The sequence below is a fragment of the Dermacentor variabilis genome, chromosome 9 (genome assembly GCF_050947875.1).
Source record: "Dermacentor variabilis isolate Ectoservices chromosome 9, ASM5094787v1, whole genome shotgun sequence".
Lineage (NCBI taxonomy): Eukaryota > Metazoa > Arthropoda > Arachnida > Ixodida > Ixodidae > Dermacentor > Dermacentor variabilis.
In genome coordinates, this window is record NC_134576.1 from 130,005,450 (window position 1) to 130,032,026 (window position 26,577).

General features: G+C 49.1%; 4 protein-coding genes across 4 annotated transcripts in view; all 4 read left to right on the forward strand.

The window, feature by feature from the left end:
• The window catches only part of LOC142558544 (uncharacterized), a 42,960-nt gene extending 25,780 nt beyond the window's left edge, over positions 1-17,180 (forward strand). Inside the window, exons 11-12 of the mRNA XM_075670677.1 lie at positions 13,941-14,153; positions 17,007-17,180. Of these exons, the coding sequence (XP_075526792.1) occupies positions 13,941-14,153; positions 17,007-17,180 (387 nt within the window). The remainder of the gene's footprint in view (positions 1-13,940; positions 14,154-17,006) is intronic.
• Positions 6,265-7,097, forward strand: LOC142557495 (NEDD8-conjugating enzyme Ubc12-like). The gene has a single exon (XM_075669390.1). It carries the CDS (start codon positions 6,464-6,466, stop codon positions 7,028-7,030), a length of 567 nt encoding a protein of 188 aa, XP_075525505.1. The 5' UTR covers positions 6,265-6,463; the 3' UTR covers positions 7,031-7,097.
• On the forward strand, positions 10,329-11,082 carry LOC142558187 (NEDD8-conjugating enzyme Ubc12-like). Its single transcript, XM_075670342.1, has one exon. It carries the CDS (start codon positions 10,526-10,528, stop codon positions 11,075-11,077), a length of 552 nt encoding a protein of 183 aa, XP_075526457.1. The 5' UTR covers positions 10,329-10,525; the 3' UTR covers positions 11,078-11,082.
• Positions 17,181-19,610: 2,430 nt separating the features above from the next.
• On the forward strand, positions 19,611-26,531 carry LOC142558188 (uncharacterized). Its single transcript, XM_075670343.1, has 4 exons — positions 19,611-19,755; positions 21,401-21,480; positions 23,807-24,014; positions 26,030-26,531. Exons 1-4 carry the CDS (start codon positions 19,705-19,707, stop codon positions 26,243-26,245), a joined length of 555 nt encoding a protein of 184 aa, XP_075526458.1. The 5' UTR covers positions 19,611-19,704; the 3' UTR covers positions 26,246-26,531.
• Positions 26,532-26,577: the final 46 nt, after the last annotated feature.

Sequence of the window (26,577 nt, forward strand, 5' to 3'; positions counted from 1 at the left end):
ATTGTTCACAGTACAGTAAGCTCACCGCTGAAACATGTTGCGTTTATTCTTGAATATGTCACGAAGTGGCTCTGCGAAGATTAGCCGAAGATTGCCACCTAAGCTCTTGTAGGGGGTTGCCAGATGAAGCCGTGATGAGGCATTTCGGTCTATTGTCAAGATGCGCTGTCCTAGAATGTGGTTTGTCCAAACGCCTGGATCTGCTCGGTTAAATCGTTAGTTGCACTTCCATGTCGCCATGTTGAACAAAAATTCCAGGGAACAGCGAAGGTGACGGGAAACTATGTATGCAAGCAGGAAAGGTACGCATATGTTCTCTCTGTATATACACTTCTTGTCCCGCCGTTTGCTGTCACTGTTTGTAGTGCAAAACGTATAGTTGGAACAAAGCGAAGACCCGCAGAAGTATACTGCCAACACGCGCATGTATTGACATGCGCATGTATGCGCATGTATGACAACACGCGCATGTATTGACTGTTCGCACGTGCATATGCAGAGAGAGCAAAGACCCAACACACAATCGCCCAGCCATATCTATTGAAACCGAAACTCACTCCTGTCTAGATAACTCAATTGCACCTGACGTCACGGATCAAGCTCGTCACGGCGACGGTTCTGCAATATGGCGCCTATGACGTCAGTGCATCGTGCTCACTGCCGGGGGTAACCTGCTCCCATGGAGGAAGGAAACCTTAGCAGAGGCTTCTGCCCTACGGGCTCTGTTGTAGAGTGTTGGAGCCGCACGAACTGCCAACGTACGCAACTTGTCGCCGTGCTGGTTCACCAACATGGTGCCTAGGAAGATGCCAGTGGAAGCCATGTATAGCCAAATAGAAAGAACAAGGCTGCCTTTGTCACTCCGCTCCTTGATAAAGTATGCTTCCATGGACTCTCGTGCTGTCGTATAAGGACTTTGCCGTAGAATGCGAATGCCCTGAAACTCGCTACAGAACTAAACGAAAAAAGAAAGCAGGTGCTCGTCAGTTCTATTCCTTCCCGTGTGCCAATTGATTCTGTCCATCGAAGATTTAGTTCATCCTCAGAATCACTGGAAGCGCATAGCTGCAGAACGGATTAAGAAGCTTCCATTCTTCAGCCAGCTATGTCAAGCTTACGGAATGTTGACTCCTGCCAGAACGCTCTAAGGTCATACACGAGAACGTCAACAATTTCACATGTAGTGTGTTTGGAGCACTTATCCAGCCCCTTGAAAAACATGCCTGATGCTGTCTACCGAACGACATACTGACACCGAGGTCAAACACCCAGCCATTCACTTTCGAACTGATTTTACTGAAACTGTGCGCGTAATATTCAAACCAAACGTTCAGTCAGAAGGGCTTTAAGGTATACATGCGACATGTATTAAATGTCACTATTCTTATCACAGCTCTTGCTTTTGATGCAGCATCTTAGCGTGCACAGTTGGTGGTGTCCAAATCCACGCTCCAGCGAAGGTTGCGTCTAAATAACAGAAAGAGATCTCGAAGGCCATTCTCTTGCGCGCTGAAGTCACCCCGGAGCCCAAAACATGTCACGGGGGTCATGTTTTAAACACCGCCTATTGTGCCCACAGTGGGCCTGAAGGGGCTCAACTTAATCGAGAGGACATGCGCTCGATTTCTCTTCGCGCCATGTTGAATGAAAACCAAATCGTCCAGCTCTCTACTATCTTGAAGATCATGTTCTATTCCTGTCGCGGAGGACATGCGACAACAGGATGTGGGGTTAAATGGGAGGCCCGGGAAGGGTCACTTGAGAAGCATAGTGTTGTCTTCAGCCGATGGGCGGCACTGTGCTAAATTCAGTGGAGCCGGTTGGCTTTCGTAGCCCATAGGCTAAAGCCACAAAATGGGTAGTGCAGGGTGACATGGGTTGTACCTCTTCTGAAGTCGGAGGAGCGCAAAGCAAAATTAATTTTGAAGGAATAATCGGGAACATGGATCAAAATAAATGGGCGACCACGAGTAGCTGTACTTGAGAAGCGTAGACACAAAATTGGAGGAAGAGGTCAGGGATGTTGGGAGCCAAGTACAGAGTAATTGGAAGTACAAATAGACAACCACGAGTCATCAAAAAGAAAGTGAGAGAAACATAGACAGCGAATTTGAGGCAAAGAACGGGAACAAAAAAGACCATGGAAATTTACAAAAATGAGAAGAAGTTAGAAGTGAAAATAAGCAGGTTAACACAAAGGGCAGTGCCTTGCTCTTTGAGGCTGGAGTTGGTTGCCTAAGGACAAAAACATACCAGAGCCAATATTTGCAACAAGAAGATGCATGAGTATGCTGCAGCCAAAATCCGGAGACCACTCAGCGCATCCTAATGGAATGCGAAGAGATTCATCCAGAGTGACCCGTAGGTAACGTACACCTTGCAGAAGAGCTTGGATTTAAAGTGGACGGAAGCATCAACCGATCAGAAGCGAGATGTTTAGAGTACTGGTGAGTAAAAAAGCAGGGTGAGATTGATACTACCGGATTCATTGCTGGCATAGCTGTACAAGGTAGATAGAGATAGAGGAAGAAAAACGGAAAGATTAAGGAAATGTATAAACAAATTAACAAAACAAAAAGTATAAACAAAAACAGGTATTTGTCCAATGAAGCACAATAAGAACAATAGGTTTACTGACTGTCGTATGGGTGTGGTTTATAAAATTCCCCTTAGCTGTGGCCAGTTCTACGTAGGGCAAACGGGACGGTGTATCAATCAGAGGCTAATGGAACATAAAAGGTCGTTAACCGGTGGATCGCCTTCTAATCTTTCCTTACATTGCCGAGATTGTAACTGCACGCCAGAGTTAGATAAATGCGCGATATTGTACAGGTGTAAGAATGAAGATACGCGTCTTATGGTAGAGGCATGGCATATCTATAATGGTGGAAGTGCGTGCGTGAGTCGGCCTTCGCTTACTTTACACAAGGAAGAGATTAAGGGCCTTAACAGTTATCTCTCACGGAGACCGGCACATGTACCCGACTGACACGTGGTGATACCATTCCTGAGTTTGCGCAGATGAGTTTTGTCTTCTTTCTTCAGTTGATAGTCGGCGTTCGTGTTGTCCGCTTCTCTACTCTTGTGTCCTGTCTGCACGCCTCACCTCTTTTTTGAACAACAAATGAAGTGTTGATCCCTCTTTCATAGTAAGGGGTAGTACACGAAAGTGAAACGTGGATTCACAGAAGCTGCTGAATGTTTGCTTCGTGAACTCACGGCACACTGCGGCTAAAGGCGCACTATTTGCGGGCCGGCGACCGTGTTGCAGGTTTGCTTGACGTGCGGCGTCCCGTTGGCGAGCGGCGTCCAGCTGCCGAGTCGATCGCTTCAGCGACGGTACGGGCATTTTGGTCCGACTCCGTAGTATCTTGGGCAGCCAGTTGAGTTGCGACGCGCTCAGCTTCAGGAATGCAAGTGGCAGAGTTCGCAGCTTGCACGGCGTACGCGCGAAGGCGTCCTGCTTCACGAAGGCGTCCTGCTTCACGATGGCGTTCTGCTTCACACTGGCATTCTGTTTCACGATGCCGTGTCTCTCGCCGGACCAAAGCGAGATTCGCCCTTCGATGCTGTTGCCTTTCTGTGCCGCATAGCGCAGCGGTTATATTATTTAGTGCTATCGCAAACGAAGCAGTAGGTGACGTGTAAGAACTGCTGATGTATGTTGAAGCTGCATTCCGTATAGGCGACAAAACGCCACAGGCTAATCCGACGCGAAAGACAAACCATGTGCGCAAAGTTCCAACACCAGACTATACCGCGTTGGAGCCCCCGTTGCGCTGCGACTACCGAAGCACTCATGATCGCTCTCTGTCGGCGCTGGTTAGTGTCACGATGCACTACATGGCTTCTCCTCTCCTATCGCCATCTCACAAGCTGGTTGCAGCACTGCCGAAGGTGCGGGGCGCACACAGGTCATTGCGCAGCGGTATATAATTCCGGGCGTAACTGGATGATTATTGGGTGCACACTAGAGAGTTTTTGATCGCTCCATGATACCGTACAGCAACACGTGACATGTTAGGACCTGTGCGCATGCACGTCGTATACGAAGAATGACTGTGGCAGTTACCGCTGGTATCCGTAATAGCCGCCCTAACCATGATTACGCAGCCAACACGGCGGCAGCCATTCAGCGCAGACCGCCTGCATCGATCCGAATTCACGATTGTTACTGGCTCTCCGCCCTGTAGGCAAGAAAGAAGCGGCAAAATCCGTCGTCGCTAAGTCTCGTCTCAAGCTGAGGTCGAATCATTAGGCATGTCTTGTCGTAAATGTTGAGATCGGGTACTTTCACGCTGCTAGGACTACAGACACGGCATCGAGCCGTAAGGCTGGTTTGATTTTCAGATAGCAGATGGCGCCACAACATTAGCATTGGCGATGCGTTGACGATGCGAAACGATATAAAAGCCGAATTGTTTGTTCACTGAATCATTAATTTGCTACACCGCACTAGCATGATACGTGATGACGGTAACGAGCAAACGCCAATTAGACGTCGAGCAGACGCTGTGACGCAGGTGATCATTTGTAAGAGCATTCGCACGTCCTACTTGCTAAGGAGGCTGCAAGGTACCTGCAGAGAAAGCGTGCAGGTAAAGCGAAGCCCTGCTGTCGCGTGCATGTAAACGCAGCTTATGGTTACGGGGTCAAAACATTTTTTTTTTTTGCGTCGATCAATCAACCATGGAGCATGTAGCAGGATGGCAAGCAGACGCTGAGCAGACGACGCGGCGCGAATGATCGAGCACATCTCGAGGGGTATTCGGCTTGCTATTGGCTAAGAATTCGTGTATATAGCCTCCACAGTGACGCAGCCAGCCAGTTATTTTACTCCTTGGCGCCAACGAGACATCCGTTACATCCGTTACAGGAAGTCAGTCGTGGACCCCGGCATAAAGCAGTTTTATGTTAAAAAGCTAGGATTAAAAGCATGTACCGCGTATCTGATATAACTCAAACAGGCTAGGTGACTGTTTTTCACCGCCCCGTTTCAAAGGGGATGCCAATAAATCATCATCATCATCATCATCATCATCATCATCATCATCATCATCGTCGTCGTTGTCGTCGTAGAGTGCAAGAAGATCGAGCTTCGAGAATACGGGGGATAATCTTTCCAGGAGCGGTGCGACGTCATCGCCGTCGTCATTGTAGTTCAATGACGGCGGCGAAAACCCACAGCAGGGTATAGGTCAAGGATCGCGAAACTAAAAGTCAAGCTGGAACTAAAATTGTCTTGAAAGAATAGCAGGAACGCACGAGTGATGGACAGCCTCGAAGGAGTAGGAAAGCAAAATATGATAACAGTAAAAAAATTAGGTATTAAATACAAACGGTCCTCCTCCTCCCATGGTCACCCGTCAACTGCTAATGCTGCTTATCAACCTCGTACGAGCTTCGTTTAATGACGTGGCCTGCGTACTGCCCCTGATAACTAGACGATCCGCTGATTTCTGTCTTCTCATGATGCGTCATTTTATTTGTCTCTATACCCCGGTGGTTGTATCAGTCAAGTGGACACCAGTGAACGGACTGCAGCTCACCACGCAAAGCGCGTTACCAAACATCCCGTTTATTTCATCATAGTTTGCGCACGACGACGCATACCGTGCGCCGGCATCAGAATCGGACCATCCACGCCTTTACATTGCACTGCCTCAATGGGATTCGTGGCCCGGCGGCAATTTTGCGCCGATAGTACACTGTACGAAGGCCGGTCACTGCCCCGTGTAAATGTTGCCAAGTTAAAAAATCACAAAATGAAAGTTTGCGCAGCAATCTTTTCTTTCTGTCACGCCGGAATCCATGATGTCTCGCCGCAAGCAAGGTCGCAAACGCCACCACGTCTCAGTGCATCCCAAATACTGGTTCATACCCCCTACGGGGTATTGGCCAAGAAGCAAGAGGTTTCAAGTATGTCAATTATAGAATTAAAGCAAAAACTAAATTTGCGTAGCAGAGCGTACATAGGTTAAAGAAATATAATGTAGAAATTAAAAGAACATACCGTTAAAAATACTGAGGTGAAATAATTTAACATAACGAAGCGAAATAATAGGAATATTTGATAATTTTTGAAATTCAGCAAAGTACTCCTTTTGTGTCTCTAACGAAATCGTAAACTGCAAGAAAAGCATCTCTGTGGCTGGATCCCAACGAAGTCGCCCCAAAAGAAAGAACGGTTGGCGACGTTAGGTCACGTGGACGCAATCTTCTTCTATCTCTTTCACCACCATATCCGAGCGCATGCGCTCGAGCCGTCAGCGTTCCGAAGGCAGCGGGGCGACGCAGTCTATCCGCGTGACCGCGGCAGAGGCAGGAACGCGCTTGCGCAAGAAGACAGGACGCTGGCAACGTCAGTCTCGGGCACGTGTCAGGCCACGGTCCGATCCACGTCGAACGAGACTACCCCCACTGCTACACTGTCGCGCGTTGGAACCGGACAAGCGTCGCGACGATGTTCAACCTCTTCTCCCTGAAGCAGCAGCAGCAGCAGAAGGAGCAACAGCAGCAGCAACAGCAACAACCGGGGCGAAGAGCTGTGGGGCGCCCGTCGGCCGCTCAGATGCGTGTCACTAAGGACATCGGCGAGCTCGACCTTCCCAGGACGTGCCAGACGGTGTTCCCGAACCCGGACGACTTGACGAAATTCAAGGTGATCATCTGCCCCGACGAAGGCTTCTACCAGAACGGTCGGTTCGTGTTCAGCTTCGTCGTCGGGCCCAACTACCCGCACGAGCCGCCCAGGGTGAAGTGCGAGACCCGGGTGTTCCACCCGAACATCGACCTCGAGGGCAACGTGTGCCTCAACATCCTGCGCGAGGACTGGAAGCCCGTGCTGACGGTGGGCGCGATCGTGTTGGGCCTGCAGTTCATCTTCCTGGAGCCCAACACCGAGGACCCGCTGAACAAGGAGGCCGCCGAGGTGCTGCTGCAGAACCGGCAGCTGTTCCGCCAGTACGTCCAGAACGCCATGTGCGGGGGCCGCGTCGGCAACGCCCGCTTCGAACATTGTCTCAAGTAGCTCCGGTCCCTCTATAGTGGACGCCAATAAAGTGCGAAACTGCGGCCGCTGTTGGCCGCTGCTAATAGGCATGGCGTTGGCGTGCTTCACCTTCCTCTAGATCGACGACTCATGGCCTCGCGTGGCTAGTTCCGCACTAGCAATGACGCTGGTCGCTGTACTTTCCATATAACGTTACCAGGCCTCGAAGTGCCCACCTCACGCTACTTATAGCGTAAGTAATCAGCTCAAACAGGCTAGGTGAATGTTTGTCACTACCGCGCTTTAAAGGAGATGCCGAAAGACCATCGCCAGCTGCGCAATAAGCACGCCTTTTATGCTATAGTCGAAATGCGTACAATGGCACGCGTGTGTTGTTATACCATGAACACGACGGCGGCAATCCGCGTGAAGCGAGGTCCTCGTCGAATAATGTTATTTGGGCTTGACTTGTGATTCAGTACGGCTTGCGACTGCCCCGGAATTGGCAAGAAACGGAAACCAGTTAGCGTACGGAATTACAGCGGCAGAAAAAAACATACCAATCTCTGAGAATAGGTGCGTCGACAGTGCACTGATTTCCCTTGTCTGCTAAATAACTAGTAGTTCTATACTGCCACACACGTACATGGGATAAGATTGGGAAAAGTCTCATCGTTAACCTGAGAATGCGCTGAAATCCATGTCGAAAATCTTGCAGAAGCTTGTTGCTGTTGCTGGACGTGAGCCGGGAACCTATTTGTCCTGCTATAAGGGTGGACAGGTGCTTCGAAATAAACTTGAGGTTTGGCACCAAGTTTGTCCAGTTACTTCTTCGTGTCTTCGTCTTCATGACGCTTCGTTTACTCCACTGCTGCGTTGAGTATAGTGGCGGTAAAGCGTGTTCCCGTCGTATACCCTCTTAACAACGGCTCCCTCGAACAATGAAAACCGATCTCGAAGGCCGGGCTTTTCCTATTCTGCGAAAGTCGTGATCGACCACCGACGTCATGGCCACCATGCTTTTACCACAAGCAATTTCACGCGCACAAATAAGTTAGCCAACAGAACGACGTGGACGCTGCATTGTCAACCTTGAAAGTCATATTATGTTGGGAAGCAGACGCCTCCGCGGACAATGCGGGTTTGGTATGTATGAGTACTACTACTTCGGATAGTAGGTGAAACAGTTATTGCAGCAGCGGCGCAGTTAACACATATGAAGTACAGACATGATGAAGGCCACTACCAGCTGTTTTATTTGGGATTCAAAATTTTGTTTCGCCAATACCTCGACGATTTTCGCAGAACATTAAGTCGACGGCAAGGGCCGCAATTTTACAAGCCTGCCACGAAGAAAGACGGAGATGGGTGCATCTGTATATTTACCGGTCGGGAAGCGCCTCGTTGGAACTTGTGACACGAAACCGCATATACTTACTTATCTGTTTCCTTAATGTATTTCAATGAAGTGTCTTTGTTTGCATCTGTTGCCTTGATTACAGCTGCAGACGTGATCATATCCAGTTGACGTGCTGGATTTGTAAAAGAAGAAAATCACGCGCTGCCAGAACACCGACCACGCATTGTCACGTGTAGCTATCTCGCCCCATTTTCACTAGGGGTCACTACCAGTCTTACCGGTACTGACTCGTGCACTGTAGATTGCCGCACCTACGACATCTCCCCAATGGAGTAAGCTTGTTCTCGCCGTAGTGAGCTGCTTTACGCACCCCTCACTTCTGCTGTGCACGTGGAAAGTGTCTTGGTTACAAGAACGAGCGTCAGCAGCACTTTTACTGAATAATGGCACTTCTTGAGTCGGTGTTACCAGCGGGGTTCTGAACTACAGCTGGTCCCCTGCTGCTGCGTATCGTACCAGTGTCTGTGTTGATCAAATAGGATTGAGGTTCATTGGCTTAAGCTTCGTGCACCTCTGCGTTTGAGGTCTGCAACTAAGCGTTGTCTCCGTTGAAAAGCTCCAGCAGGTCCCAAACTCGGTGACGTTTGTCAAAGTCTTTCCTTTGACGCTTCTTTTTCGTATTTCTGATGGATCTCTTGATCAGGCAGTAGAGGTGTCAGGGTGGTGGAAGTCAGAGATAGCGTGGTTCTTAGCCGGTGATCCGTGAGTAGCTGCGTAGTGATATACAATTTGGTCAAGGGGCTCGACCTGTCAGCTAGGAGCGTCAGGTAAGGGTATTTCCTGATTGCCATAGAGGACTTTATGATCATTACTGCACATTTGCAAGTTCATTACTCTGAAGATAGTAAGAGCTAAATATAACGTGCTTGAAGCCGTACTCTTCAGCGAAGAGGTAAAACTCGGGCGATGAAAATGTAGGCCCATTGTCGGAAGTCACTCCTTCGAGAATTCCCTGGCGTGAAAAGAATGACATCCCATGGTAGACTACATATACGCACGGGAGTTTCTCCAGCCGAACCATGCAGTTCAAGTACCTAGTAGTAATCTGTAGCTATCAGCTACTATTGGTTGTTAAAGTAAAGCAAGTTCATTACAATGCGTTTGTCAGGGTCTTGAAAATTGCAGCCGATTAGCGTATTAGAGGCATACTCCTATTAACTGCAGTTTTCGCGAATTGCTGACTGCTTCGCAAAGGACATGACGTCAGCTCCTATAGTGGATCACCAGACACAATCTCCGGCTTTGATATGCCGAACTGTCCTTCATCTAGGAGTCGTACGACTTGGGCAAGAGGCAAGGGCGACAAATCTAACAGCGTAGAGGAGTAATTCGTCCTCCACAGTGAGCTGGCGCCGATGTTAGTGAAAAAGCTTTAGGTCCTTCGTGTTCGCACGCACCGGCGCGCAAGGCATCTCGGGGGCCACGCTGCATTTGATGGGGGCACCGCTAGATGGCGAACTGTGCCTAGAGGGAAAGCGCGACCGGCAGCAGTACACTCCTTGTACGTGATGCGTTTCGGCAGTGTCAGTACGGTTTGCCGCTACATTGCTTCACAGCTAATCGCAATAACGTCGACATTCACTCTGAGATTACTTCTGCGAGACTTTGTTTTTTCGTGTTTTGTGCGTCAGGACAGATATCGTGCACCGATATCAGTATCAGCCCGCATTGCTTTTGATTGCACTTCCGCAGCGGGACAATCCCGGCGGAAGTTTTTGCGTCGACATCACACTATGTACGAAAGCCAGTGACTGTCCTGCGTAAGTGCGATCGCAATAAAATTACAAAATGGCGAGCGTTTTTTGTATCACTGTAGAACTCGACGCGGCACCGCAAATGCTACCTCAATCTCTGTGTAGGCGCAAGATTTGCTTTTTTCTTCTCTTTATTACTTTTATTTTTCGCCATCACCCGATCGTGTTCTCTGCGCAAGCTCTCGTGACCGTTGCACCTCGGACATATATAACGCCGGACGGCGCTTGCGTGCGAAGAGAGCAAGCTGGGAAACGCCAGTCTCGGCCAAGCGTCAGTCCACGGTTCCGTCCGATTCGAGCGAGGAGGCTCGCCTCACCTCACCGCAACTGCCGCACGTCGGAACCGAACAAGCCGTCGCCATGTTCAACCTCAAATCCCTGAAACGGCAGCAGGAGGAGCAGCTGCCGCAGCAACAAGCTAAAACGAGGCGAACGGCTACCGGGCGTCCCTCGGCCGCTGCTATTCGCGTCGCCAAGGACATCGGCGAGCTCGACCTTCCCGGGACCTGTCAGACAGTGTTCCCAGACCCGGACGACCTGACGAACTTCAAGGTGGTCATCTGCCCCGACGAAGGCTTCTACCGGAACGGTCGGTTCGTGTTCAGCTTCGTCGTCGGGCCCAACTACCCGCACGAGCCGCCCACGGTGAAGTGCGAGACCCCGGTGTTCCACCCGAACATCGACCTCGAGGGCAACGTGTGCCTCAACATCCTGCGCGAGGACTGGAAGCCCGTGCTGACGCTGGGCGCGGTCGTGCTGGGCCTGCAGTTCATCCTGCTGGAGCCCAACACCGAGGACCCGCTGAACAAGGAGGCCGCCGAGCTGCTGCATCGCGACCGGAAGCTGTTCCTGCAGAACGTCGCAAGCGCCATGCACGCCAGCAGCGTGGACTACGAGCATTGTCTCACGTAGCTGCTCCGCCCCTCTAGCGGATGTCAATAAAGTGCAACTTCGGCTTGCGCCCGTTGCTGACCCGCATGCTGTGTACGGCGTGCTTCTTTCCATGGAGGGACAATTCGCGTCCTCGCACGCCGAGTATCACGCCAGCAGACGCGTGGGAGAGAGAGTGGAAGGTTCGGTCTATATATTACGTGAGCGCATTAGGTTTAAGGCAGTTTTCACGAACTCTTCGTTCTGCAGTGGATTTGTACTTTGGACGCCGCTAGGCGGTGGCTTAAGAGGAAGCGTTACCTCGGGCCGAACTCATCCGACGCGGCGTATCCAAATACGTGGAGAGATGGAGATTCTTGGTGGAAGCGAAGTCGGGATTAAGTGCAGCGAAGTAACTGTCTCTCCGGGGAGGACACCTCAACCGCGCTGCACAGGGGGCAATGGGAGTGAAAAGAGGGGGGAGTGAGGGAGGGGGAGAGAAAGAGCAGCGGCGGCCGAACCGCCGTAAGCGTGGGGAGGGAGGCTCGGAGGCGATCAGCCAGGGCGACGTCCTCGGCGAAGGCCAGGATCGCGCGGAAGTGGGGCTTCTGCCTCGAGATGAAGCCCGTAGGGTGCAGTAGATCGTCCACCGTAGCGCAGGGAAGGTTTTGTGCACGGTAGACTTGTGAAAACGCAGAAACGCTTTCCTGAGATAATTGCTGGACCTATTTTAATAAAATTTTAATAAACCCTGGGCTGCCTCGATGCCTGTTTGCGATATATGACCGGCACCGGCCACTCGGTAATACAAAAGCGGCAGCGGAAAAATTGGAAAGAGGCAAACGAAGCTTCGCTTTAACATGGTTAGAAACCAGTGTTGTGTGTTTCACAGGGTTCAGCATGGTTGTTGTCGTTATGGGAAACATATACTATCTTCAAAGCTGATGAGCGATGCGAAATTTGGTTCAGGGGCGACGACGGAACTGTATCGCGCTCCTCAGATCCGGAAATTAAGGAACTTGCGAATATATATAGGCATATATTTCACCGCAGCCGCTGCTAGAGCGTTGTGACCTCTCTGCTTTTGACTGTGGTTCCGTTACAGCATTGTACAATAATCAGGAGATTAAGGCATGAATGCTCTGTAATACGACCCATTGTATTTTACATTCCTTCTTTTTATCATGTCAAGCGACGGGCCGGTCCCCCCGGTAACGCCACTATGGCGCCGCGCGAGCCAATGACCACGGATCAGCATAATGGAGAAATTAAACGGGTCGTTACAAAATACGGCCCCAGAATTTGTATTTTAATGCGATCGCAATTACACGGATACTCAGGGCGAATTTTTTTGGCCCTTACCATCGGCGTCGGTGTGTTGTTACGTGTAAATTCGAAGTGCCGTATAAAATCCTATCGCCCAATTTATGCTGTGGATGATAGCGAAAGCGTGTGAAGGTGAATCGAGAAGGATGATGGCTTGACGCGCACTCTCTTCGCGCGCCTCCGACGTTGGAGGTCACGTGATCAAGCGCGCAGTAACTTGATCAATCACACGTTAGAGAAGGGAGCGGCAGTAGGGGGGCGGAGGCAAATCTCTAGGCGAATGTTTATACCAATTTATACGGCATATAAAACTACGACCCATGCTTCGTGTAGTTCTCTAATACACTGCTACATTTCAGAAAGGTCGAGCAAGTCGACCTGCGTTTTAAACTACGAGAAGCAGAGCAGTTTAGCATATATCACCTTTCCACTACCTTTTACTAAGAGAAATGTGACGTAGCTTGAGCGCACTCAGCTGGCGACTATACAGCGGTGATACAATAGCACGCTATAAAGTGCCATCTCGCGTTTGTGGATACGTCCCAGTCATGCTTGGTGTAGGCGGTGCGGTCGTTCAATAGCTGCGGCGGTGTGCTACTAAGCACCAGGTCGCGGGTTCGACTCCCTCACAGCCCTGACAGCGGCACTCTTATATTGGGCTAGGAATGCAAAAACGCTACGCGTGCACCGCTCTTCAGTTATACGTAAGTATACATTGTAAAACGAGCCTAGTGGTCAGAATTGTCTCGATGACCCCGTCTTGATGTCCCCGTCTCGATGACCCCGTCTCGATGTCTCGATGACCCCGTCGCCCAGTGCTCCTGCGCGGCGGGCGAGGAGGACGCCGATGCACGCTATAGTCGAGTACTTTCACTATGCGCAACTTTCACAGCCACTGTATTGCGCTCGGACGTTAGACAGGTACTATCGGTAAATAGATCAATGATTCAATTTATGAAAGAGTTAGTCATTCACTAAGTGAGTTGGTCAGTGAATCAGTCAATAAATTTATTATTGAGTCAGCCAGTCAGTAAGTCAGTTGTTCAGTCAATCCCTCGAGGCAACCAGTCAGTCAGTTACTAAATCAACTGGGTAAATAATCAGTCAATAAATCAATGAGGTAGCCCATCGGTGAATCATTCGGTCCATCAACAAGCTCAGACAATCAGCCAGTCAGTCAGTCAGTAAATCAGTCACTCGGTTAAGAAATCAATTGATCAAGAATAATTTAGTCAATGGATTAACCAATTAATGAACCACTCCCGGAACCACAACTCAGTCTGAATTAGGCAATCAGTCAGTCAGATTCAATCAATCAATCAATCAATCAATCAATCAATCAATCAATCAATCAATCAATCAATCAATCAATCAATCAATTTAATGAACCACTCCCGGAACCACAAATCAGTCTGAATTAGGCAATCAGTCAGTCAGAGTCGATCAATCAATCAGTCGATCGGCAAACATTGACCAATCAGTGAATCGGTCGGTCAATCAGCAAATCAGTCCGAATGAGTTTGGCGACCAGTCACGGTCAGTCAGTCATTCGCTCAGCCAATCGCACTGTTCGGTGCAGATGGCGCAGGAGAACGAGCACCGCGGCCGCGTTCGCTTCGGCGTGAGCCTGTCGCCGGCGTACGTGGAGTCTCAGTCCGAGTACCGGCCCGCCCTCGGGGGCATGATGCAGCGGCTCGCCGACGAGTACGCCGTCGACTCCTTCGGCGTGCTCGGGCTCACGGTGTCGCACATGGGGCTCAGGCCAGGTCTGCCCGCCACCAAATGGATCGCGGTGAGGGGCCGTACTGTGTTCTTTGCATACTCTATGCTCTTGCTTCTGTGCCCTGGTGTTATGCAATCCTTTTTATTCCTGTGTTAATGGCGATTTGTTGTGACTACTGCCTCATCGCGGTTGCCATAGGACCTAGTCAAGCTGCTTAAACCAGCTTTTTTTTTTCTTCTCTGCCATCCATTTCCGCACTGTACTTTGGAATAAATAATATTGATCAATAACACCTCCGCCAAGCTTAAGGGGACACTACGGTGCAAGACTAAACCAGTGCAGACTGATAAATGGTGTTTCAGGACTGTATATTTTCGTTACTTTCGCTATAATCGGTCCAATAAAGAAAAGAAAGGGGTCAAAATGTTTATTTGAATTTCGCGCGGATACTCCAGCGCCGCTACGTCAGTGTGACGTCACCGGTGTCAATGTGCTTTCTCATGCTTGGGCCGCCGGGGTGCAGTAAATGTTCTCGAAACTTCGGTGTGTTCGGTCTTTGGCTCCCTTAAAATACAATGTCAGTCAACTTTTTACGAATGGACACTAATTAAGCCTAAACTGACGGGTGTCAAAATTCATGTCGTCATGGCAAGCTGGTGCAGAAACTACAAGGTGGCATGGCCACCCGTCCTTCGTTTTTCAGTCTTTCTTGGCGTACAGCAAGCCTCTTAATGTCACGGTAAGAGTGGCTTTCTTGGTGTCGCAGAAGGGTAATTTACTAATGCAGCTCAACGTATATTTCTCTTTAGCATCCCTTTAACCTAGGGATAAATTCACATTCGGCGCACCGCAAACAAGCTAACCGTATCAGCAAACAAACAAGAAAACCAATTAAACACACATACAAACAAAACAACCAGACGAACGAACAAAAAAGCGTGTACTGTCTGCTTACGGATTTATATCGGAACAAAAAAAGAAAAATGCAGCAGATATCGACAATATGGTGAGGACTGCGCGCTTTGAAGTATATCCAAGGCGAGTGAAGTATGATGTCAATGTACGACTGACGTCACACCGTGACGTCACTGTGAGGCCGGGGGAAAGTTTTAGCTCCTGCTGCTCCCCGTTATGAGGAATATTGTGCTATAACTTGCGTCAACCGAACTTCCCCAACTCGGGTGCGACCTGGCCTTCGGCGAAGGCCAAGAAATAATTGCTCCACGCGTTCCCGATACTACAAGTACGCATCGAAAGACAAGCTTGTTGCTCTTACATTCCAACACTTTTCGAGCCAGAGTGCGTCGAACTAAAAGCCCGATAACACACCTGCGCCCTTGCCTTCTGTGCATGGCATGGCGCAACTTCGTCACACCGGCATGTTAGTCCTCCCGATCAACCGGCCTAAGACAGCTCGAGGGCTCAGTCGCTTCCCAAATCGGTTCTTGTTGCCGACTGGCACTTTACGAACTCGAAAAAAAAAAAAAAAAACATTTTCATGCGTTGGCACCAGGAGTGGTCAAAGTCAAGATCCATACACTTCCACCCCGGACCACCGTCGAATCGTTCATCCAGGACTTCAGAGATGTGCGATGTATACTGCTAACGCACTTCTCTCGCATTTACCGCTAAATCGCTATTGAACCTTTTTTTTTTATTTAAAATTACGCTAAGGAGAAAAACAACTTCAACCGCGTATTAATGAATTACCCACTCTACAACACCAGAACAGCCGCTGTTAAAGCGAGAATAGGCTTGGTAAATCGTATAAGACGTCAGAACAAGACTGGTAGCGACGCCGCCGTGAACTTCCCGCACCAAATGACGCTGTGGCGTCGTGGTCTTTGACGGCGCGTCCGAATCGGTTTAATTCTTGATCGCTACAGATGGACTACGTTGTATTCTAAAGGAGCCAGAAGCTGAACTTCGCATTTTCAAAAAAGCTTTAGTGAGCCGCATGTGTCCCAAATACAAAAAGAATACTTTTGAAATCCGTGACGTCACATCGACGTATCGGCGTTGAGATTTCACGAGAGTTGCAATGTGGGCTTGTTGGTAATGCATCTTCAAGGGGAGTACGGTAGCGCGATTAAAAGACGGGACAAAAGAAGACATATAGAGACACGTAGAAGACACGTAGCGCTGTGTGTGTCCCTGTGTCTTCTTTTGTCCCGTCTTTTAATCGCGCTACCGTACTCCCGTTGAGATTTCGGTGCGAAAATCAGAATAATTAACTTTGATCTTCAATTTCTCGCCTAATAATTTACCCGTTACTGTGAAATTAAGGGCAATAGAGCTTATCTGTCAGAATACTGTAGAGAATACTTCATCTGTTACGAGTGATTTAGTGATTCTTTTTGTTTGCATTTCAATGGACAAGGTTAGCTGCTGAAAGCAGCACTTCCGTGTAGACAGATACACTAACAGTCTCGCCGCGTTCGTTATGGTAAAAAAAATGTATTTGCTTAAACGCAGAGGCTGAGACGTAGCGCGTTATGGTGGGCGGCCGCGTTGACGATCCGTGCCGAATTTGTGTGCCATTTCGTGGTATTCGGGACGAACTTCACGAGTGCTTTTTCGTCTCCTGTGACGACACGGCCGTGTTAATAGAGTTAATGTGTATTTCTCCGAACGCTGCAGTCACGGCACGAGTTCGACTGAACCACATCGAAACACTTCCGCAGGCATCATGTATACTTCACATTCGCGACGAACATTTTACGCGATCGTTTCAGAAGTCGACTTGGGAAAAAGGAACGAAGGCGGACGTGCAACATGATCTACGAGGCGTCTCGGGAGGAAATTTTCTTCGAACTTTGCAGTTTCATTTCTCCCACCTTCGTGAAATTTCTTCGACCGTGCGCGCGTGAATCTACAAATGCTCCCCCCTATATACTATGCGTCCGCGTGCTTTCGGCGCAGGGCATGTCGAATAGCATGGACCGCCTTCCCGCCAGGAACCACCTTTTCGTGGGCCTGGTGCTGGAGGCCCACTACCCGTCTCTCCGCCTCGACAGCGGGCGCCAGCGGGCGCTCGCCCTAACGCTCCGATCGCAAACGGAGTCGCTCAGGCAAGTGGACTTGACGCGACGTTGACGGCGTGGCCGAGCGTGTGCGTTGACAGAGCGGCGTGGAAGCTAACTACAGATTGATTCAATGAATGAATGAATGAATGAATGAATGAATGAATGAATGAATGAATGAATGAATGAATGAATGAATGAATGAACGGTGCTATAACTGTTTTGGTCAGAACCCAAACATTGCAGGAGGAAGCGCGATATATAGGAGCCCGGCTGCAGCACACGCCTCCTACATGACGCGTTTCGGTGGTGACAGTACCGTACGTGTGTCGTTTCATTCATTCATTCATTCATTCATTCATTCATTCATTCATTCATTTACCTGTGCCGCGGCAGCCCCGGATTACAGTGCACAGTCAGTCAACTTGGCACAAGTGCCCAACAACACATAGGAAATTTTCGTGGTACTTAGAGTGCAAGAAATCTCAGTGCCCTTCCACTCTGTGAAGAAGGATGACCAGCGAAGCTGTGAATGTGGGCCCCTTAATGGCGAACTGCACCTCCGACGCGGGTCGGCCCGGCGTTGCACTATCTTCGGGAAAGCTGTATACCTATGCCGTCCAAGGAAGTTTTCGTGTCGTGAGCAAAAAAACTCTCCATATGTGGGCCGATACTGGAGACAGTGCAATGCCGGGCCGATCCGCGGCGGAGGTGAAGCAGGCGTTAAGCACTCCCTATACGTGGGCCGATCCCGAAGATAGTGCAGTGCCGGGCCGACCGGCGTCGGAGGTGCAGTTCGCCATTAAGGGACCCACATACACAGCTTCGCTGGTCATCCTTCACAGAGTGGAAGGGCACTAAATTTTTTTGCTTACGGCACGAAAATTTCCTTGCACGGTAATGGTGTGCAGCTTCGCTGTAGAACGTTCTCAAAACCAGATGAGTTCTGCAAGAATCTGCGTGCCTGGAGGAGGCATCGTCAAAGGTAAACTCGCGCGAAAGCTCGCATCAAGCAGCTTGAATATGTCGGTGTCTTCCTACGTTCCTCTAGTTTCCACCGCTTCGGGTTGTTGATGACTCAGCAATAACGCTTCCACTCCACGTTAGCTCTGTTGTTAGGGCCCATATATAAGGTTCCTACAGAATTTGCCAGGGAAAACTGTGGCTCTGTAGTGTCTATGTAAGCTGCAAGCGTACTGGTTTAGCCTGCGTGGGAATCATTAGAATGAATGTCATCGCATCAATTTGGCCTATAAACTTCATCATTGTGGCTTCGAACGGCTTTTGTGACATGGCGAATTACACATTTTCAGTAACGCGCCATGATCGCAACAATTCGCAGTGATTATATGCACGTGCGCAATGCTTTTATTGGCTTGCGTGTTTAGAAAAAAAAAATATTTTCCTTTAAAATTTAGTAAGATAACGCGTGAAAAAAAGAAGATAACGCCACAAGTACACGTCTGATGCCACAAGCACGAATGTTAGCTAGATACTCCGTGTACTGTACACATAGTTTTTCATGGTGGCTGAATGAACTCAACGTCACACAGTTCCCTCGCGTGATTTTACAAGAGAATTCTGTTCTAAATCATCTCACTGTCCAGAAATTCGCTTGGCGCGAGCGTCTGGAGCTTAGACTCAAAGCGCGGCTGCAGCTGAACCGTGCGACGGAAATACGGTCAGTTAGGTGCACTGTAAACAACGGGGCACCGGCATTTTACGGAGAATGGCGAAAGCTTGCAATCAACTCCGAAGAGTTTGATAAAGCAGCTTTTTTAATGCGAATAGCATTCTTGGAACTGTCAGACTAGGTGTCAACCTGTGCTTCGCATAGTTCATCAAGGAAACTGGGGCACGGAAACTAAATTTATGCTGTCTATAAAGCATGAAAATTGAGGAAAGGCTAGTATTGTGTAATCATTTTCGAAGCACATAGTTACTGCAGTGTCACAAAGCTATGAGGCTTCGTGTTCAGGTTATTTAGAGAAATAAAGGACACGATGATGGAAGGTCGTCGGAAATAACGGAGCCCCCCTTAAGCCACACAGAAAACAACCTATATTTAGTACGCGGAACGATGTATAGCCAAGACATCGAAGGAGGAAAAGTATAATGTTCGAACACGTGTTCACAGACCACGAAGCGAATCGTTTACTCAATGGTCCGATGGCGCTGTCCTGTGGCGCTGTCCTGTGCACTGTGTCCTAGTCCTTGTTTCTTTTCCTTTACGGTCATTTTACTTCGCTATAAAGCTCGTCGACGGAAGCAAGGAAACGAATATGTGGGCAGGAAGGAACGCAGTGAAGCAACCAGAGGCCTGTCATCCGCGAGCTTTTCCGCTGCAAGTGTCACGTCATATATCAACTACCCCCTCTCCCCCCCCCAAAAAAAAAAGAAAATGAACGAAATAAGAATATAAGAAAGCCCAGCCGACAAGCAAGCGAGCGTTGGGCGGCCATGCGTTGTCACCGTGTTCACCGCGTTCTCTTCTCGTGGCGCGCAGGGTGGACACGCTGGTGCTCATCACCCACCTGTGGGACGCGACGTCGCTGCAGCGCTCGGAGTCGTGCCTCACGCAACCCCCCTCGCTGTGGATGCGGGCGGCCTCCAACGACGACACCAGCAAACCCACCACGCCAGACCTGGTGGGTGTGCTCGTAAAACTGGTGCTGTTATTATCACAAAGTTAAAACGAAGGAACGAGCCGAAAGAACGAACCGAACGTACGAACCGAACGTACTTACCGAACGAACGAACCGAGCGAACCAAACGAACCGAACGAACGTCAGAGAACCAAGGCCCCGGCCGGGCCGCAAGCTTCATCGTTTTTTTTTCTCGTTTGTGTGTAGCTGAGGACTGCTGAAACACGGTTATTCCTTAAATCTTAAAACAGAACTGTAAACTCTCTCAATGTGCAAGTCGCCATCGCCCTCGCCCTGCTAGACAGTCGTGGGTCCGAAATCTATAGCGATTCCAAAACGGCAGTTAGGGCTTTTCAAAAGGGTTGTATCTCCAAGGAAGCTCTTCGTCTTCTTAGCGGCTCGAGTCCACATGCTCTCACAGACCATTCAATTCACTGGTTTCCCGCTCACGTAGGATCGGTCGAGGGTGCTCCCCCGAACCTCAATGAGTCTGCCCACGAGGCTGCGCGTGACCTCACCGACCGCGCTTCCTCTATAAGGAGCCCTGACTTCCCTCCTCTCTACGGTCACAGGGACGCTCTCGCTACTCACAACGAGATTATTAAATATTTCTACATGTCAAGAAGGGTGTTTCCACCCCCTCACCCCAAGTTGAATAGGGCGCAAGCCGTTTCGCTTCGGCTCCTACAGAGCAGCACATATCCGTGTCTGTCCGCTCTCCACGAGGCTTACCCCGACGTGTATCGCGACGACGCCTGCCCGTCCTGCGGCCAGACCTCAACTCTACCTCACATGCTCTGGGAGTGCGGGTCGACATACCCCAAGTTCATCAAGGACGAGTGGGACTCGCTTCTTCGTAGCCCCGCTCTAGAAAAGCAAATCCTGGCCGTCCGGCGTGCCCGCGACCGGGCCGGTGGGCTAGACCTGCCGGTCCCGACGTGGGACTAGCCGGGTGCGCGACGAGTTCGCGTCCTCGCCTTACCTGCAATAAAGTTTATTCACTCACTCACTCACAAGTCGGTGACTTGCACGTAGGACCGGTGCGCGAATAGTGATTTTTGAGACTGAATCGAATGCGAATCGAATATTGCCAGACGCGAATCGAATGTCGAATACCTTGCGAATAGTTTTTGCGAATAACGAATAGCCATTATCCCAATCTATACAAAACGATGTTCACGTACCAGTGTTCTTAACGTTAGCTAGTTTATGTCCTTACATAGTACGTTGTGCAGCGTTGTTTATCAAAAAGCACAAATGGAGTATTAGGAGCAAATAACTAGTTTCTTCGCATGCACACGAATCTTCAGAGAGTTAGAATTATCGCTACATAGCATGTAAAGCATGGCTGCCTAAGCGGCGTAGCCTGCTCCACTACGCAAGTTTCTCATGTTTTATGTCTATACAATGCCCGGGGGTAGGGGGGGTTAACGTTTACCGCACTTTTGCGCCAATTTTACGTTTATTTGGGCGCAGTTAACGTTTTGAAATTTTCGAAAAGTATTCGAAAAAAATATTCTCGTTTACGAATAGCGATTATCCGATTTGAAGACCGAATTCGAAGAGGACAATATTCGATTTGTTTATTGAAAGTTTCGAATATTAGCACACGCCCCCACGGTTTGCCCGACAAACACGTTCACTGCAGGAAACGTCGGCGCACATCCTGGGCTTCTTCAAGTCCAACGTCACACGGCCTTTTCTCTCCATGACCATGGCAGTAATGAGGTAGGCAACAATGTGTATAATTCGTTGGGTAACTGAAAGCTTCTTTCCTAGCGAATTGGATTGGGCTACAAAATGACGTTGTGCGACGATCTATTACTTCTAGCCTTAGCTCGCCAAAAGCAGAACAAAGAAGCAAAGTCTAACGTTAATAGTTTGCCGTTCAGTTACCTTTGAAATGTATTCGATTAAATTTTTATGCGTGTGAAATTTCACTTAGATTAAAGTCATAAAGATTGATCTCGCCATCTACCACCGAGATATCGCTGTACCACAGAGCTTTCACGAGTTAAAAAGGTTAAAATAAGCTATATGTATAAAATCCATATTAGTGGCTTGAAAACTTTAGAGTGAAAAAAAAGTTAGGATAGCCAGCACTGTATGTGCCAGCGTATTAGTGTAACAGTGGTTGATTTTAATCCTAACCTGCTGCTTCGAAAAGCCAGGTTTTTAGAGACGTACTAGACGGGAGAAGCCGCGTTGGTGGCGCTATCTTGATGCGCAGGTGGGATTTATTCAGGGGGGACACAGATATATTATTGCGGGGACCAATCGTATTCCACTTAGCTGCAGCGGGTGTAATGCGCGCATTTCTATCTTTTTTCTTGCCACGAGAAGACCCATGAAACACAGGAAATCTAGAGGCGGGCAAATGTCACAGTTTTCGGATAGGAATCGAAAGTGAATAGTATGAAATATCGAATCGCCAAACGCAGACACATGTACCTATTCACAGAAAGAATATTTATTTCAACTAAGTACCAGGCCTGTAAGATTAGAAAGAAAAAAAAAACGTCTAACTCTCTCCAGCGAATTCAAAACGCTACTATAGACTTTGCTCCATGTTTCCAGCGCTTATATCAGAATTGCGCACATATCAGAATTATGCTGGCTCATCTCCAGGTGTGTTTCCTTAACGTGACACCTAGAATTTTTTTTCATAGCATCATTCGTAGCGCAACCCTTAATTTCTTCTCACGAGTCTTACCTCTTTAGGATTCGCCGGTCGTTGCACCTAATGTGTTCGTTCTTAAGAAGAATCTTTAGCTCGGGTGCTCCTATCTAAATACATGTAAAAAGATAATTCGTTTTTCTCGGCAACCACTGCACCGAATTTGGTGAAGTTTGTTAAAAATAACTTAAAATCTAGTTACTGTTGGTTTCGAATTTTGGTTTAGATCGTCAGTTTATTATTAAAAATTGGCAAGAAATCGAAAATTTTCAGGAAACGAAACTATCAAGGTTACAAATCTGTAACTCAGCAACAAAAGAATGATACCACAATTCTGTGAATTGCATCCAACACTACATCTAAAGCGGACAAAATTTATATGTTACACATAAATCCAAAAAAAAACTTTGTAATATAGAAATACAGCTTTTGCGGAACCCTTGTACACAACGTAACAAATTCACGTAAGGTATAAAATGACATAATGAATTTGTCCGCTTTCAATGGTGTAATGGGTGCCGTTTACAGAACCGCGATAGCTGTTCTTGATGCGGAGCTATTAATTTGTAAACTTAGTGCTTTTATATTTTTCAAACTTTCGATTTTTCTTTTTACCCACCGTGGTTGCTCAGTGGCTATGGTGTTGGGCTGCCGAGCACGAGGTCGCAGGATCGAATCCCTTCCACGGCGGCCGCATTTCCATGGGGGCGAAATGCGAAAACACCCGTGTACATACGTTTAGGTGCACCTTAAAGAACCCCAGGTGGTCGAAATTTCCGGAGTCCTCCACCACGGCGTGCCTCATAATTAGAAAGTGGTTTTGGCACGTAAAACGCCATAACTTAATTTCTTTTTCGAATTTTTGAAAATACTTTTTTTAACAAAATTCAGACCCTAAATCGAAATTCCGTTTCCAGCTGTCACCAGAGTTTGTCTTTCTCTCTCAGATGCAACACACTTCGTTGAATTCGGTCCGTGGGGGTAATCTCAGAAAAACGCTTTCGCATTTTACGTGTATTTGAATGAGCCGCGTCGCTGTTGGGCCCGAGCTAAAGCTTCCTCATCAGTACTGTACTATCAGATGCAATTCACAGAATTGTGTTATGACTTTTCCTTGCTGAGTTAGAGTTGTAAACTTCATAGTTTCGTTTTCAGAAAATTTTCGATTTTCGCCAACTTTAATAAAAAAATCGACGGCCTAAATAAAAAACTTAAAACGAACAGTCACTAGATTTTCTTTTAAATGCAGCAAACCTCGTCAAATTTGGTGCAGTGGTTGCCGAGAAAAGCGAATTTTCCTTTTACATGTACCTCTAGATAGGAGTAGCCGAGCTAAAGCTTCCTCTTGGCGCGTCTGTCTATCGCGCGGGCGCGCAGGTACCGCATGCAGGAGAGCGGCTCCCAGTCCGCCTACGTGATGGGCGTGCCCTGCGTCGAGGGCCACCCGACGTCGTTCGCCGACACCTGCTCGAGCGTCGTGCGGCGGGGCACGCGCGGGGGCTTTGACGGACGCAGCCTCACACCGTGGTTCGCCAAGAAAGGGGCCGTGTTTACCTACGAGGACCGAAGCTCCATTGCTGCCAAGGTGCGTTCCGATGAGCGCGGAGGTTTAGAAAGCGGAAGATCATCCACGATGATTGAACGAGCGAACGAACGAACGAACGAACGATGGAACAAACGAAGGATCTATTGGACGAAGGAACGAACGAACAAACGAGCAATAGATTGAGAGAGCGAGGGGGAGAGACAGAGCGATAGGCCTATTTCAGTGCGAACTTGTTGCACGTACAGTTCACGACAACGAAGCACGGCCCTAACAGCCCTGCATATCTACCGTTGTAACGACCAGAATATAAAGGGTATAAAAGCAAACATCAGTCTACTATACATTCTTCGCGTTCAGCTGGTAAGCTTGCAGCACAGACAGAATTGATAAACGAAAGGTGTACTTACGACGCCACTGCAGCTTTGGCCAGAGTCATTTTCATTCGCTTCTCACCGTGGTGATCGAAATAGCGTGTCTGTGCCTGCCTGCGGCCGCCGTGGCCATTGTAAACAAACGAGGACACACTGATCGGAAGGAGCTCAATGGCGGAGGCTGTCACGTGAGCAAATATGGCGGCGCCCATGGGCGTGCGCTCAGACGGGGACACAGGAGCACTCGAAACGACGCACGCACGTACATATTTATTGTGTCTAAAGCACCCTTAAAGGCAAGACACTGCGGAAGGAAGTGGCTGCAGAAGATAGTTATAACAAAATATGTTATAAATGTGAAACCTAATGCCGCTAAACGTAAGTGATAACTATTCTAGTAGGGGTCACAACCGTAGCAATAGAAACATAGTCGAGCGTAAGCACTGTTGCGGTACGTGTTTGGGTACGTCAAAGAAAAAAAGAGCACTAGTGCATGTTAAAAAAGTAGTTTCCTTATACTATTTTGTCAGCTAACGCATTCTATGAATGCATCGTGATTTTCACAGTGTCTAGGGATGCGGGAAGGTGATTCCACTCGTCGGATGCACAGGGCAGATACGAATTACAAAGTCAGATCGTCCTGCAATGTGGAACACCAACATGATGAACATGATCGTCTCTGTGATTATATGTGCTGTGCGGGAAGACGTCATATCTGCCGTGGTTGCTCAGTGGCTATGGTGTTAGGCTGCTGAGCACAAGGTCGCTGGATCGAATCCCGGCCACGGCAGCCGCATTTCGATGGGGGCGAAATGCGAACACACCCGTGTACTTAGACTTAGGTGCGCTTTAATGAACCTCAGGTGGCCGAAATTTCCGGAGTCCTCCACTACGGCGTCCCTCGTGATCAGAAAGTGGTTTTGGCACGTAAAACCCCATAATCTAATTTTTTAAAGGCGTCATGTACCCCCTGTTCCTGCGCGCGCTGATACCCGTAAACCATCGCGAACGAGCCCATATAGCTCGCCACAATGGATGTCTTCACTGGAACGCCCGAGATTTTCGCGCAGCTACTGGCGGTTTGCACGTTGCGGGCGCTATGCTCTTCTGACGTAGCCTACTCGCTGCAGCCGCTGTGGACAGTGGCTCTTCTTTCTCTGTGTAATGGCGCGCGCGTTCTTCTGCTTTCAATTTATTTTTTTACGACGGTTATTGATCATCGTACCTTGGTGGTGAAGCAACGCACGGACACGGTCACAGTGAACACACATAAGAAGCGAATGTGGTCTTTTCTTGTGCGTGTTCACTGTATCAGTGTCTGTGCGCTGCTTCACCACCAAGGTACGATGATCAATAAGCGTCGTAAAAAAAAAAGGGGGGGGGGAGCAAAAGCGCGCGCGCGCCATTACATAGAGAACTTGCTGGTGATACCTGCTGGTGAAGATGGTGAAGATGGAGAGATACTTGCTCGTGAAACAGCGCACGGACACGCACACAGTGAACACACACAGAAGAAAAGACCGCGCTCGCTTCTTGTGTGCCTTCACCGTGTCCGTGTCCGCGCGCTGCTTGACCAGCAAGGTACGATGGTTAACCACCAACTAGCCCAACTTTCCACATTACTGGTTATCGACCGTCTCCGTGGTCACCGCGTCGTCGTCGCCTTCCCGCATATCGCTGCAGATGAAGGGCTGCCTGCACGTGCTGCGAAGCCTGGGCCAACTGCGAACCGGCTGGGCGCTGTTCGACATCGAGCAGGAGCTGCTCCGCGCCGAGGACTGCGACCTCGAGCTGGTGCGGCCGGCCGCGCACGGCCGCATCAGGACGGTCAGGGCCATCCTGGACGCCCTGGGGAGGTCGGCGAATCCGCGCGCCCGCCGACGGAGAAGGCGGAGATGACGGCGCCCCCCCGCGAGCCCCCCATTTCTTTTGCAACACGACGCTTAACGCGGCCGAACTCGCCTAACTAATTCCTACGGGATGCGCTGCTGCTTCTCTGCCGTGCCTAGTTTTCTTACGGGAGAAGCACGCGGCCGTATATAGGGTTAAGGAGATGCAAATGCGCAGTATTATGGACGAGACGGAGTGGATTCGCAGCTCGTTTTGGGTAGCGCGAGTAGTGAACAGCCAGAAGTTCACTAGGGTTGAGGATTGGGCGAGTTGGTATTGCATTCTAAAACTGGTACAGCGCAACATACAAAGGAAGAAACAAGCCGGAGCCGGCGCCAGAT